Source organism: Mustelus asterias, chromosome 14 (assembly GCF_964213995.1).
Source record: "Mustelus asterias chromosome 14, sMusAst1.hap1.1, whole genome shotgun sequence".
NCBI classification, from domain to species: domain Eukaryota; kingdom Metazoa; phylum Chordata; class Chondrichthyes; order Carcharhiniformes; family Triakidae; genus Mustelus; species Mustelus asterias.
This window is the reverse complement of record NC_135814.1, coordinates 67,870,584-67,885,537: the sequence shown is the minus strand read 5'-3', so window position 1 is coordinate 67,885,537 and position 14,954 is coordinate 67,870,584. Positions and strand designations below refer to the sequence as shown.

Sequence of the window (14,954 nt, the reverse complement as noted above, 5' to 3'; positions counted from 1 at the left end):
AGGGAGACAGAATGCAGGAAACTATTGGCCAGTATGTCTCATATCTGTCATTGGGAAAATGTAAGAATCGATGTTGAACAAGGTAGTGGCAGGGCATTTAGAATATCTGGCAGAATGAACATCAGGCAGAATTTTACAGATTTGCAGTGTAGGGGCCTGTAAATAATCCTGGCTGGCTATCCTGCCATCTTCCCACATGCCCTGATCTGCCCACCATTTTATGTGGAGCAGGGAGGGCCTAGATTGGCCCACCTGCCCTTTCCTTAATTGAAGGCATAAGGATGCCCACATTTCCATTGATAATTTGAAGGCTGAAGGGAAACTAGCAAACCATTGGGTCAAAACATTAATAAAACTGAAGATATGTAATGTGAGGTACAGTTAGCACTCATAGACATGAAATAAGCATTTTTCTCTGGATGTGCATCACTATTTTCATTGAGAGAACAAATTTGCAAAAATCTGATTGGTCCAACATTGAATATTGTGGATTTCTTTGTTTAATGAAACTAAAAAGGCCCAATTTGCTTGGCCGAGGCCAATTAATTCGCTGCCCAACTCTAAAGGAGAGCTATTTTAAGCAGCCTTGGTATTTGAAAGTAGGAATTGAAATAATTTGGTGTGGCTCAAGCAAACCATCCAAGCTACAAACTACCCTGATTATTCTTTAAAATAGATCATAGAAAGTAATCATAGAAACCCTACAGTGCAGAAAGAGGCCATTTGGCCCATCGAGTCTGCACCGACCACAATCCCACCCAGGCCCTATCCCCATATCACTACATATTTACCCGCTAATCCCTCTACCTACGCATCCCGGGATCCTAAGGGGCAATTTAGCATGGCCAATTAACCTAACCCGCACATCTTTTGGACTGTGGGAGGAAACCGGAGCACCCGGAGGAAACCCACGCAGACACAGGAAGAATGTGCAAACTCCACACAGACAGTGACCCAAGCCAGGAATCGAACCCAGGTCCCTGGAGCAGTGAAGCAGCAGTGCTAACCACTGTGCAGATTTAAATACATTTAACATAATGAATCTGCAAAACACACAGATCCATGTTAACAAGAGGATTATAATACCTGACAATACAATGATAGAGCAAGGTGGGTGGGAGTGGGGGGGAATTGCTGTGGTTAATCGCCCCTCTCCCCCCTCACCCAGTGTATCTTAGGAGAAAAAACCCGGAAACACAGCATTAAATTCACAAAGCCGTGTTTGTGCCGTTTTTCTGGGATCCCTGCAGCTCTCTGCTGAAGTCATGGAGGACAAGCGAGAGAAATGTTATCCTCCTAAACCTCAGTGGCCTCAAACAATAATGTGCCTGAGTCAACACTAAAAGTATTTAAATTAACATGAAGGATTTATGCCAATCATCTCAGTTTTTTAACCCAGCTTCGTGAGGTGTACAAGTTAAGAAATAAAATTGAAATTCAGCCAGGGATGTTCTGATTAGCTTTTTTCAATGTGTGGAGCTCAAAGACAATTGCCTGGAAGATATTCACGTTGAGCGGATGGGAGTGGGCGCCACAGGTTGGAAAAGTTGGTGCAGGTAATGATCCATCAGAACAGTGAGAATTGTAGTGCCTCCAATATTGGACCTGGGTTCTGTTTTGCATAGACCCAGTGAGTTGCCAAGAGCAACCTGTCATTCCTTGGTGAACACAGTAAGAAGTCTAAGAACACCAGGTTAAAGTCCAACAGGTTTATTTGGTAGCAAAAACCATTAGCTTTCGAAACAGGCTGTTCCTTCATCAGGTGGGTGGGAGTTCTGATCACAAACAGGGCACAAAGACACAAACTCAATTTACATGAATAATGATTGGAATGTGAGTCTTTACAGCTAATCATGGGCGGCACGGTAGCACAGTGGTTAGCACTGCTGCTTCACAGCTCCAGGGTCCCGGGTTCGATTCCCAGCTCGGGTCACTGTCTGTGTGGATTTTGCACATTCTCCTCATGTCTGCGTGGGTTTCCTCCGGGTGCTCCGGTTTCCTCCCACAGTCCAAAGATGTGTGGGTTAGGTTGATTGGCCAGGTTTTAAAAAATTGCCCCTTAGAGTCCTGGGATGCATGGATTAGTGGGTAAAATATGTGGGGGTAGGGCCTGGGTGGGATTGTGGTCGGTGCAGACCCGATGGGCCGAATGGCCTCCTTCTGCACTGTAGGGTTTCTATGATTTCTATGATTTCTAAGTCTTAAAGGTACAGACAATGTGAGTGGAGGGAGCATTAAGCACAGGCTAAAGAGATGTGTATTGCCTCCAGACAGGACAGTTAGTGAGATTTTGCACATCCAGGCAAGTTGTGGGGGCTACAGATAGTGTGACATGAACCCAATATCCCGGTTGAGGCCGTCCTCACGTGTGCGGAACTTGGCTATCAGTCTCTGCTCAGCGACTCTGCGCTGTCGTGTGTTGTGAAGGCCGCCTTGGAGAACGCTTACCCGGAGATCAGAGGTTGAATGCCCGTGACCGCTGAAGTTCTCCCCAACAGGAAGAGAACAGTCTTGCCTGGTGATTGTCAAGTGGTGTTCATTCATCTGTTGTCGTAGTGTCTGCATGGTTTCCCCAATGTACCATGCCTCGGGACATCCTTTCCTGCAGAGTAACAGGTAGACAACGTTGGCCGAGTTGCATGAGTATGTATCGTGTACCTGGTGGATGGTGTTCTCGCGTGAGATGATGGCATCCGTGTCGATGATCCGGCACGTCTTGCAGAGGTTGCTGTGGCAGAGTTGTGTGGTGCCGTGGTCACTGTTCTCCTGAAGGCTGGGTAGTTTGCTGCGGACAATGGTCTGTTTGAGGTTGTGCGGTTGTTTGAAGGCAAGAAGTGGGGATGGCCTTGGCGAGATGTTTGTCTTCATCAATGACATGTTGAAGGCTCCGGAGGAGATGTCGTAGCTCCTCCACTCCGGGGAAGTACTGGACGACGAAGGGTACTCTGTCCACCGTGTCCCGTGTTTGTCTTCTGAGGAGGTCGGTGCGATTTTTCGCTGTGGCGCATCAAATGTCTTGGCACTCTACACCAGCATCCCCCACGATGATGGCATTGCTGCAACTGCCTCAGTACTCAACACCGACAACTGCCAGTCTCCAGATGCAATTTTACAACTCATCCGCTTCATCCTGGACCACAGTGTCTTCACCTTCAACGACCAGTTCTTCATCCAGACACACAGAACAACCATGAGGACCAAATTCGCACCTCAATATGCCAACATATTCATGCACAGGTTCGAACAAGACTCCTTCACCGCACTGGACCTTCAACTTTTGCTATACACTCGATACATCAATGACATTTTCTTCCTTTGGACTCATAGTGAACAATCACTGAAACAACTATATGATGACATCAACAAGTTCCATCCCACCCTCAGACTCACCATGGACTACTCTCCGGAATCGGTTGCATTCTTGGACACATGCATCTCCATTAAGGACGGTCACCTCAGCACCTCACTGTACCGCAAGCCCACGGATAACCTCATGATGCTCCACTTCTCCAGCTTCCACCCTAAACACGTTAAAGAAGCCATCACCTACGGCCAAGCCCTCCATATATACATGATCTGCTCGGATGAGGAGGATCACAACAGACACCTCCAGACGCTGAAAGATGCCCTCATAAGAACAGGATATGGCGCTCGACTCATCGATCGACAGTTCCGACACACCACAGCAAAAAACCGCACCGACCTCCTCAGAAGACAAACAGGGGACACGGTAGACAGAGTACCCTTCGTCGTCCAGTACTTCCCCGGAACGGAGAAGCTACGACATCGCCTCCGGAGCCTTCAACATGTCATTGCTGAAGACAAACATCTCGCCAAGGCCATCCCCACACCCCCACTTCTTACCTTCAAACAACCGCACAACCACAAACAGACCATTGTCCGCAGCAAACTACCCAGCCTTCAGGAGAACAGTGACCATGGCAGCACTCAATCCTGCCACAGCAACCTCTGCAAGACGTGCCGGATCATCGACACGGATGCCATCATCTCACGTGAGAACACCATCCACCAGGTACACGGTACATACTCTTGCAACTCGGCCAACGTTGTCTCCCTGTTACTCTGCAGGAAAGGATGTCCCGAGGCATGGTACATTGGGGAAACCATGCAGACGCTACGACAATGGATGAATGAACACCGCTCGACAATCACCAGGCAAGACTGTTCTCTTCCTGTTGGGGAGCACTTCCGCGGTCACGGGCATTCAGCCTCTGATCTCGGGGTAAGCGTTCTCCAAGGCGGCCTTCACAACACACGACAGCGCAGAGTCGCTGAGCAGAGACTGATAGCCAGGTTCCTCACACATGAGGACGGCCTCAACCGGGATATTGGGTTCATGTCACACTATCTGTAACCCCCAGAACCTGCCTGGATGTGCAAAATCTCACTCGCTGTCCTGTCTGGAGACAATACACATCTCTTTAACCTGTGCTTAATGCTCCCTCCACTCACATTGTCTGTACCTTTAAGACTTGATTAGCTGTAAAGACTCACAGATTTATGAACAAAATATATTTTTGGAAAAAAGAAGCCCGAGGAACATATTCTGCGTAGTCAAAGTCCTTGGCCTACTTTACTGACTATATTACTATAAAACAGCATTTACTCATAACCCACAGTAAATTGCAATAATGTATTATTCTTGGCATCAAAATGAAATGGCAATTAAAACACCAAATCCTTACAGGGTTGGGGGTTGGAGCAGGGGTTGGACATATAGGACAGCATTCCCCAAATGGTATTGTAGCGTCACTGCATTCCACCATGTCACAAAATATATCATCACACATGACGATTCCATCAGCACAAACACAGATTTTGCAGGCATCAGGTTTCCAAATATCTTGGTCATTATACTCGGTCCCATCCTGAATGCATATGGAATCTAGAAAGGAAAGATGGAAACATTAAACTCAGAACACCACCGGAAGGTTGGATTGTGGGAATCATACAACATTCAGAATTAATGGCGAGAGCGCCACAATTAAGAAGAAGAAGAGGAAAGTCTGAACATTTACAATTATTACACAAACATCTGTGCGAGTCCGAATATCTTGAACTAATCTCTTATAATTGCATCATTTTTGGCAATATAATTCAGTATCTATATGAAAGAAGCCAAGATACAAGGTGCATATATAATATATGTGAATGTATCTATAATTCTGATTTATATGAACAGTTTGTTTGATTAAAGATCATTCACAATATATATAAATTGGCAGTGGGGATAATGAAATTGATAACATGCAGGTAGGTGAAGTTATATTTGAAAAATAATATAATTATGCATGGTGCATACATTGATTTCAATATATACATTTATATGAATAAAAAGTGGATTATTAACACCTAATTATGCATCCGTGCAGAGGGAAATGATAAGCAATACAGATCATTGCTCTTTCGCAAGCAGGATTAAATATAAACCCCCTGCTAAACAGCAGAATTATAGAGACATAGGGCCGATTTTACCATTGCGTTGCACCCGTTTTTGGGTGCGGAAACTTGGTAAAGTCGGACGTGAGGCGAATAGCGTGATCTGCATTTGCGTCCGCACAGATTCCCACTTTACCAAGGCCCAAAAATGGCCGCAATCGGAACCGCGCCCGAAACGGGCGTGACGTCATTTTAAAGGCATTTAAATTGACTTAATGAGCTGGATGCCCAATCTTGCCGGCATTTCCCCCTTTACCATCGCGTTTGCCTGTCCAGATTCGGCATGAAACAGACATGCTCGGCAAGAGGTAAGTTCAGAGGTTCCAACGGCTCTCTAACTCAGATTGGTGGGGGTGGGGCGGGGGGAGGGGGGCGCGGGGAGAAGGGAAGCGGGCCAGATCATTCTCTGCTGAGGGGGAGGGAGGAGGAGGCGGGTCAGATGCATCTCTGGCGATGGCGGGGGGGGGGGGGTGGGCGGGGGGGAGGAGGGAGACCAGATCATTCTCTGGTGGGGGTGGGGGGAGGGGAGGAGGAGGCCAGATTGTTTGCTCGTTGGGGTGGGTAGGAAAGGAGGGAGGGCCAGATCATTCTCTGGTGGGGGGGCAAGGAGAGGGGGCCAGATCGCTCTCTGTTGAGGGGGTGGGAAGGAGGGAGGGCCAAATTACCCTCTGGTGGGGGCGGGGAGGAGGGAGGACCAGATCATTCTCTGATGGGGGGAGGGGGAGAGGAGAGGATGGAGGGCCATATCATTCTCTGGTGGGTGGTAGTGGGAGGCTAGATCACTCTAGTGGGGGGGGGGGCGGAAACGGGGGGTTCACTGCCACTCTGCGGCGATCTGTGGGGGGGCAGGGGGGTCCGCTGCCACTCTGCGGGCAATTGGTGGGGGGAAGGGGGTCGCAATCAGTCTGGGTCGTGGGGGGTGGGTGGATAAGGGGGACAGTTATGTTGTGGGAGTGGGGCAATGTCTGTGGGGGCCATCGTTCCCAGGCCGCCTTATCTGCTTTTTGCGGCCTGGGGCGATGTGGCAGGGGAGCGCTTCTCAAATTTTTCTTAACTGCGCATGTGCAGTTGAAGGCTCCGATTGGAGCAGCAGTGTTTCGGGTGTGCCAAGCCCCGCCCACAGCGCGATTCAGACGCGCAATTTCTTTTCAGGCTAAGTGTGCATGGGGGCGCCTGAGAACAGGTTTCCAAGTTGGATCTGAATTGCGGTTAGATTTAGCGCTTCGAATCAAAATGGTAAAAGAGTGGGATTTTCCAGCTTCGCTCGCCCCACAACCGGAAAATCCTGCCTGAGATCAACGGACCTTTCCATGGTCTGCCCCCCTGCCCGCTCCAATTCCCGTGGCGGGCAGAACAGTAAAATTCGGCCCAGAGAGTGGAATTTTCCCCTTTTTGAGGCAGAGTTTCACAGTGGGCAGGAAAAGTGGCATTGAAACTGCAACTGATTTCACTGCTGTATTGCTGGCAAGTTAGTAAATGCCAAGGGGCATTAATCCATATTAAGCTTAAATCCTGTGTGTAATTGTTAAGATAAAGTGGGGGAGTGGAGGAATGTATATTGTGTTATAATCCAATTTTTCTATGTTTATTTTTTTTATTTGTTCATGGGACATGGGTGTCGATGGCTGGCCAGCACTTATTATCCATCCCTGGTCGCCCTTGAACTGAGTGGCTTGTTAGCCCATTTCAGAGGGCAGTTGAGAGTCAATCACATTGCTGTGGCTCTGGAGTCACATATAGGCCAGACCAGGTAAGGACAGCAAATTTCCTTCCCTAAAGGACATCAGTGAACCACATTGGTTGTTTCAACAAGAGACAATAATTTCATGGCCATCAGTCGACTCTTAATTCCAGATATTTTTTAATAAATGTTCTTATTTGTCGTGAAGAGAGTGTCAAAGTGTGAAGCCTAGCATTCATTGTTCTGTTTAGTAAAGATGCTAAACCCAATGACTCCCATGGGGCGGTAACGCACATGCCCACTGGCCCCCTTGTTAAAGAGTATTCATCATATCCATCACCATCTTGATGCATCAATGAGTCACAGGATGTGAACTCTAACCCATATTTCTGGTAGATCCCTGGAAAGATCTGGAGGCATAGAGGTTGAACACCACAGTGATCTTCAGTGCTACTGGCTTTGGGTGGCTAGCACCACCCTTGGGCTCCATTCATCCTTCAGCACATCCCACTGATCAATGATACCTTCTGGAGAGGCGTATTCTTCGGAGACACTGCCGCTGGAACACTGCAGGTAGTTGGCTCTAGGATAGGTAGAGCCTCTTTGGAGAGTAATATCTTCTGTGCACAAGAGGCCTTTCATTTGCCTTTCATGGCCCTTCTCTTCTGTCCCCCACCTCAAGACAGGTCCTCCTGTTAATGCTGAGGTTGCTGATCAGCAACATCTTGGAACAGGCTCTCCGACCCTCTCCACTGCTGCTCCCCCCCCAATGTGGGCCCAAATCTTGGGTGAATGAAGCCCATGGCAGGTGGCCTCTCTCAGTTCCAGGGCCCCTTATTTAACCACCTTCCTTTTTCCTTCCTCCAAATTATTGTGAGTGCCAAGTGCACAAATGGGAATCGGGCAGCAAGTGCCCACAGCGCTGGCACCCCCCCAACCCCACCCCGTGGCTTTGTTTGCTTCTGCCCTTGCTGCCTCATCCTCATTGGCTTGCAACGTTGGCTCTTTCTCAATGGGTGTTAGAGAAAACCAACAAACTTGCCACCTCCTTTTACCAGATTAAGTGTTCCCTTGCACACTGAAATTCAACTCCTCCTCCAATAATATGGAAATTAATTCACCAATTAATTTGGCTTAATTACATTTCCCTGCATTCATGCACAATGGCCTCCTGCCATCACGACAGCCACTAGAAATATTTGGCAGCGGCACAGTGAATGTTTTCGATTTCAGTTATTTCACCCCCTTCTGCCTTGGAGCCCACCTCCAAAGGACCCAGAAAATACAGCCCACAATTTTAAAATCGCTTTTAAAATAGTAGACACGTCATTATTCTTACAGCTGGAATGGGAGGAGAGTGGAGTTTATCCAACCCCACTATTCCGCAGGTCACACACCATGGCCGCAATCTTCCCAAAATTTGGCTAAGTGTCATTTTTGGTGTGAAAACAGAGTGAAGCCCACCAGCCCCATCGGCACGATCTAGACCATAATTGTAAGGTCACTTGGGGAAGAGAAATGTTTTCATGGGATTAATGCTGTGCCCATGTGCAATGTGTCTGAATCGATGCCCCAGGGTCAGCTGAGCAGATCAATCAATTAAATGGCTCCACAGCACTGGCTCACAATCCAGCCAAGAGGATGGCAGCAAGAAAACCAGCTCCATGGTTCACGGACAGTGCCCTGACACAGATGTTGGATGCTGTTACTCTGTTACTCTACACGGATCATTGTTGTAGATCCTGAGGTGGAGACTACTTACCTGTAAGCCGCAGGCATGGCTCTTTCCTTTGGTGCACCGTAAAGAGTGTTGGTAATGGGGAAACTGGCATTTGGCTCAATTACTACAGGGGCCTTTTTAAAGAGAATAAAGCTATCCCGTTGAAAGTCTTGGCAAGAACTTGGACAATGGGTATTAATTCTGTCCATCTACGAATGCACTTTCAAGCATCGACCACAAAGCGAGTGTGCATGCACTTACCACCTACCCATGCAAGAAAATACCATATGTACTCCATTAGCACAGGAAATCGTCTTGACATTAAATATTTTAGACACACTGAGAGTTTGTGTGAAGTCAGGAACTGGACAATTGAGATTTACTTCTGCCCAATGTGAGGGAGAGGATATTTCTAGGATTTGGGCAGCATGGTGGCACAGTGGTTAGCACTGCTGACTCACAGCACCAGAGACTTGGGTTCAATTACGACCTTGGGTCACTATCTGTGTGGAGTTTGCACCTTCTCCCCGTGTCTGCATGGGTTTCCTCCGGGTGCTCCGGTTTCCTCCCACACTCCAAAGATGTGCGGGTTAGGTGGATTGGCCATGCTAAATTGACCCTAATGTCAGGGAGATTAGCATGGTAAATGTGTGGGGTTATGGGAATAGGGCCTGGGTGGCATTGTGGTCGGTGCAGACTTTATGGGCCGAATGGCCTCCTTCAGCATTGGAGGGATTCTAGGATGGGTAAATGAGCCAGTTTCCCAGAAAATGAAACTATTCTTTACCCGCAGAAGTGAAGTGAGCTGTGAAGATGGCATCATACTCGGCGGAGCAAGAGTAGTCATTCCTGTACCAGGCAGAGAGCCACTTATAACTGAATTACACAGCACTTATCCTTGCATCTCGAAGATGAATCTGCTTGCTAAGAATTATGTGTGTGGCCTGATATTGATGCTGATATCAAGAAGCTAGTCAAGCACTGTCAACCGTGCCAACTGCAACAAAAGGTGTCTGCTACAGCCCCGCTGCAGTTTTGGGAATAGCCCGGCCAGCCAGGAGTACAGATCCATATTGATTATGTTGGTCCATTCCTGGTACATGGTTTTTGCTCATGATTGATGCACACTCCAAGTGGATGGAGATTTTTGAGGTGAAGTCACCTATATCGACTGCTACCATCGAAAGATTGCACAATGATTTGTAATTCACAGATTTCCTGAAGTCATTGTATCAGAGAATGGAACCACATTCACAAGTGCTGAATTTCAAAACTTCACTGCTCTCAATGGCATGAAACACATTAGAACTGCACCTTACCACCCAGCATCAAACAGAGAAGCTGAGAGAACCATCCAAACTTTCAAGTCTGACCTAAAGAAAATGTCACGAAGAACCTTGGAAATCAGAGTCTCATGTTTGCTCCTTAGCTATTGTACCTCTCCACATGCAACAAACGGAGTTCCACCAGCAAATCTACTAAGGAACAAGACGGAGTCTCATGTTTCCAAACTTGTTGGGGAGGATAGAGGACAGTCAAAGTAATCAGAAAGCAAACCATGATTCACATGGGTACAGCATGATCATTTATGGTTAATAAAGCCATATACGTGAGAAACTTCATTCGTGGATCATTTGGATCCCCAGAATTATTAGGACTGGACCCCTTTCATACAAAGTGGACATGGAGGGATGGATCGTCCATGAACACGAGGACTACTTGAGGAGTAGAGAGATGCTCCAGCTGTCAGTGTTGCCATCAAAAAAGGTTTTCGAACCTGTAAACACCAAAGTTTCTGATTGACCCATTATAGACATAGCTGATGTCTCCTTGGCAACAAATAGTGATGAACTGCCCTGTACCAGAAAGAGGTGCCTGTTACTGTACTCAACATCGATATGGGGAAGCATCCCAGACAACAGAATTGTGCCACTCGACAAGAGTCAGTAAACCCCATAAAGACTCGATTTAAGATAGTCTGACTCATTTATATAATGCATGGTTAGAATTTAGAACGAAGTAAATTAGTCACTGAAGATGATTTCAAGGAGTTAAAGGAGGAGAGATGTGGTGATTGCCCCTTTAAAGACTACACAACTGAGTAAGGGTCACATTGTCTGGGTGACCAATCAGGACTCAGTGTGGGGAATCTCTCCAGGGAGAGGAATTTAGTGCAGAGGTAATTTGGATTAGTTGTGAGCACATAGATCCTGCAACTGGCGTATAAACAGATCCCTTTTTCTTCTGCTAATGAAGTCTCCAAAAGTACCTCAGTACCCTTGTTCTTGGAGATACTGATTTTTAAACCAAAAAGTTTGAACAGGATATGTTTGCCATAGTCTGGATGTCTCTCTGCTTGTGGGAAGCTGGGATATAAAAACTGCATTCATCGTGGACCCAAATGTATGGATTTCATTTTTGATGAGACTTTGTAGAAATGGAATTGTGGTCGTCTGCACATGGACACTCTCCGATTGCTGCCTTTGTGCCTTTGGTGAAGGCACGCAATGGAGTAATGGCAGGACCAAATCACAAACAAGAAGAGTGCCTGCCTTTGCCGCACTGTTTTAACTCAAGATTATTACAATTATGTAACTCTTCCTTGAGGCTCTGTAACTAAAAATCTGAGAAAAAAAAATCTTTTTATCATGAGCTTCCATCTCACTGACAAGAATTCTGACCAATTATATCCAACAATCTGCTCTGAAAATTCTGTGCACATTTTGACAGCTGTGAAAAATTGCACCACAGTAACTGAGACAATCCACAATGTTCTAAAATGATGAACAACAGCTTTGAGGCCTGTGACCAGCGGTGTGCCTCAGGGATCAGTGCTGGGTCCATTGTTATTTGTCATTTATATTAATGATTTGGATGAGAATATAGGAAGCATGGTTAGTAAGTTTGCAGATGACAACAAGATTGGTGGCATAGTGGACAGTGAAGAAAGTTATCTCCAATTGCAACGGGATCTTGATTAATTCGGCCAGTGGGCTGATGAATGGCAGATGGAGTTTAATTTAGACAAATGCGAGGTGATGCATTTTGGTAGATTGAACCAGGGCAGGACTTACTCAGTTAATGGTAGGGCATTGGGGAGAGTTACAGAACAAAGAGATCGAGGGGTACACGTTCATAGCTCCTTGAAAGTGGAGTCACAGGTGGACAGAATGGTGAAGAAGGCATTTGGCATGCTTGATTTCATCAGTCAGAACATTGAATACAGGAGTTGGAATGTCTTGTTGAAGTTGTACAAGACATTGGTAAGGCCACACTTGGAATACTGTGTGCAATTCTGGTCACCCTATTATAGAAAGGATATTATTAAACTAGAAGGAGTGCAGAAAAGATTTACTAGGATGCTACCGGGACTTGATGGATTGAGTTATAAGGAGAGGCTGAATAGACTGGGACTTTTTTCTCTGGAGCATCGGAGCTTGAGGGGTGATCTTATAGAGGTCTATAAAATAATGAGGGGCACAGGTCAGCTAGATAGTCAATATCTTTTCCCAAAGGTAGGGGAGTCTAAAACTAGAGGGCATAGGTTTAAGGTGAGAGGGGAGAGATACAAAAGTGTCCAGAGGGGCAGTTTTTCACACAGAGGGCGGTGAGTGTCTGGAACAAGCTGCCAGAGGTAGTAGAAGAGGCGGGTACAATTTTGTCTTTTAAAAAGCATTTAGATAGTTACATGGGTACGATGGGTATAGAGGGATATGGGCCAAATGCGGGCAATTGGGATTAGTTTAGGGTTTTTTTTTTAAAATGGCGGCATGGACAAGTTGGGCCGAAGGGCCTGTTTCCATGCTGTAAACCTCTATGACTTTATAAGAATACAGTTATTAAACACACAAATGTTGGAGTTTACTCTTTATATTTCAATATTGCGACAGCGAGGTAAAACATCAAGATGCACAGTGCAGGACACTATTAGGGTTCAGAGTGTACAGAAAACGAGAAGGACAAAGCAAATCCAGAAATGATGGTTAGTTGATGCTACTTTATAGTTTTAAAATATTTAATAGCAGGAGGCAGCGATTATTGAGCAAGGTAAACATTTCCACAGTTAAGGCCATGGTTAGAAGTGGAGATGGTATGATGGACTCATTAGAGCAGTGAGCGAGACGATCAACTGTGACAACACTGTTCGAGCTTTGGAAGAAAATGTCAGAAAGGCACAGAGCAAAGATGTTCAGAAAATAGAATTGACAAGTTTGGATCTAGCAAAATGGAGCTTAACACAACCAACATGCATTCAAATAACAGATATGTGTAAATGTAACACTTGCTCTTCCCTCTCACTGGGCGAGATTTCCATTGTTGGGTGCTCCTGTTTCCTCCCACAGTCCAAAGATGTGTGTGAGAGGTTGATTGGCCATGCTAAATTGCCCCTTAGTGTAAGGGGGTTAGCAGGGTAAATACATGGGGTTAAGGGGATAGGGCCTGGGTGGGACTGTGGTTGGTGCACACTTGATGAGCCAATTGGCCTCCTTCTGCACTGTAGGGATTTTAACATCTTCACCTCACCAATGATGAGCACACCTTCAGCTACCTTTTTAAAAAAAATTTCGTTCACAGGATGTGGGCATCACTGGTGAGACCAATATTCATTTCCCTTCCCTAATTGCCCTTGAGAAGGTGGTGGTGAGCCGCCTGCTTGAACTGCTGCAGTCCGAAGTTGCAGTACATTCACATTGCTGTCAGGAAGGGAGTTCCGCATTTTAACACAGTGGCAGCAAGGGAGCAGCAATATATTTCCAAATTAGCACAGAATGTGGCTTGGAGGGAACATGCAGATCATGATGTTCCCATGCATTTGCTGTCCTCATCCTTCCTGAGGGTAGAGAGCGCAGGTTTGGAAGTGCAGTCGAAGGAGCCTCGGTGAGTCATCTAGGTTCTAATGTTTGAAATTTCCTCTCTACACTTCTGCACATTTCAGATCCTTCTTAAAATGTACCTCTTTGCCAATCTTTTAATCAGTCCCCTTAATACCTCCTTTGACTCAGTATTAATTTTCTATCATACAACATTCCAATCAAGTGTTTGAAGCTGTTTCCATAGTGTTACAACTGGAATACTGCTTGCAGCACCAGACAACTTGGCAAAGCTCCCACTGAAGCTCTTGACCAAGACTGAGGACTTCAGCAAATAAGTGCCAGCCCCAGCTTGAAGGGTTAGGAAGTTATTAAGAGGTTTACTATTTCCACAGTAAACCGTGGTGCCTTAATCACCATTGCTGGGACCTACAGCTTTCCATACAGTGGGCCTGAGAAGAAGTGGCAGGTTGAGCAAGCAAAAGTGAATTCCTTCAAAGATCTAGTCCCCACAGTCAATGTCAATTAGGGGAGAGATGAAGCACAAATATTATGTGGCTCAATGGTGACACTCACCTCTGAATCGAAAGATTAGGTATTCAAGATACATTCCAAAGGCTTTAAGTACATTCTGTCGGCTGACAGTCCAGTACTAAGGGAGTGCTGCATTGTCAGAGGGCCAAATTTTGGATGAAAATTAATCCCTTGTCAAAATAAACTTGTATTGATAACCCCACATCAACAATACTATGCAGATAGAACTCAGGGTTATGTTGTCAAATTGCTATTGAAATTGCTCGAATAGATTTTCTTTTAGTTCTCACAGACATAGGCAGGCAGGATTATTTTTTAATTTTATAGAGTTGGCCATATCAATAACTTGAAGTTTGGCAGTTCAACAGATCTTATCCACTCTTCACGAACATTTATGATTGCCAAAGATTCATAACACACAGAAAATCCCCTTGCTCCAGTTAAAGTGGGATTTGTTTGAACTCAGCTCCATTCCAGTTCCCCCACCCTGCCCACTAGTGGCTAAGGATATGTCAGAAATGGAGGCCTGACTTCCAGATCCAGGTCCTGTCTGCCAATTTGGAAGGTCTTTGCAGTCTCCACCACTCTGTGAAAACCAGGGGTAAGGATTAGGAAGCAAAGGGTGATAGTTGGTGGATGTATTTGCATCTGGGATTCCATAGGACTCAGTACTCAGTCCTTGCTTTTTGTTGGTTAATGTCAATAATTTAGAATCAAATATAGGGGAATGATTCAAAGATTTGACAGT

The 14,954-nt window shown here is 46.0% G+C and overlaps 1 protein-coding gene across 1 annotated transcript in view; it reads right to left on the bottom strand.

Moving 5' to 3' along the window:
- The window catches only part of LOC144503747 (uncharacterized), a 189,897-nt gene that overhangs the window by 130,858 nt on the left and 44,085 nt on the right, over positions 1-14,954 (bottom strand). The window contains exon 2 of the mRNA XM_078228546.1: positions 4,707-4,906. Within this exon, the coding sequence (XP_078084672.1) occupies positions 4,707-4,906 (200 nt within the window). The remainder of the gene's footprint in view (positions 1-4,706; positions 4,907-14,954) is intronic.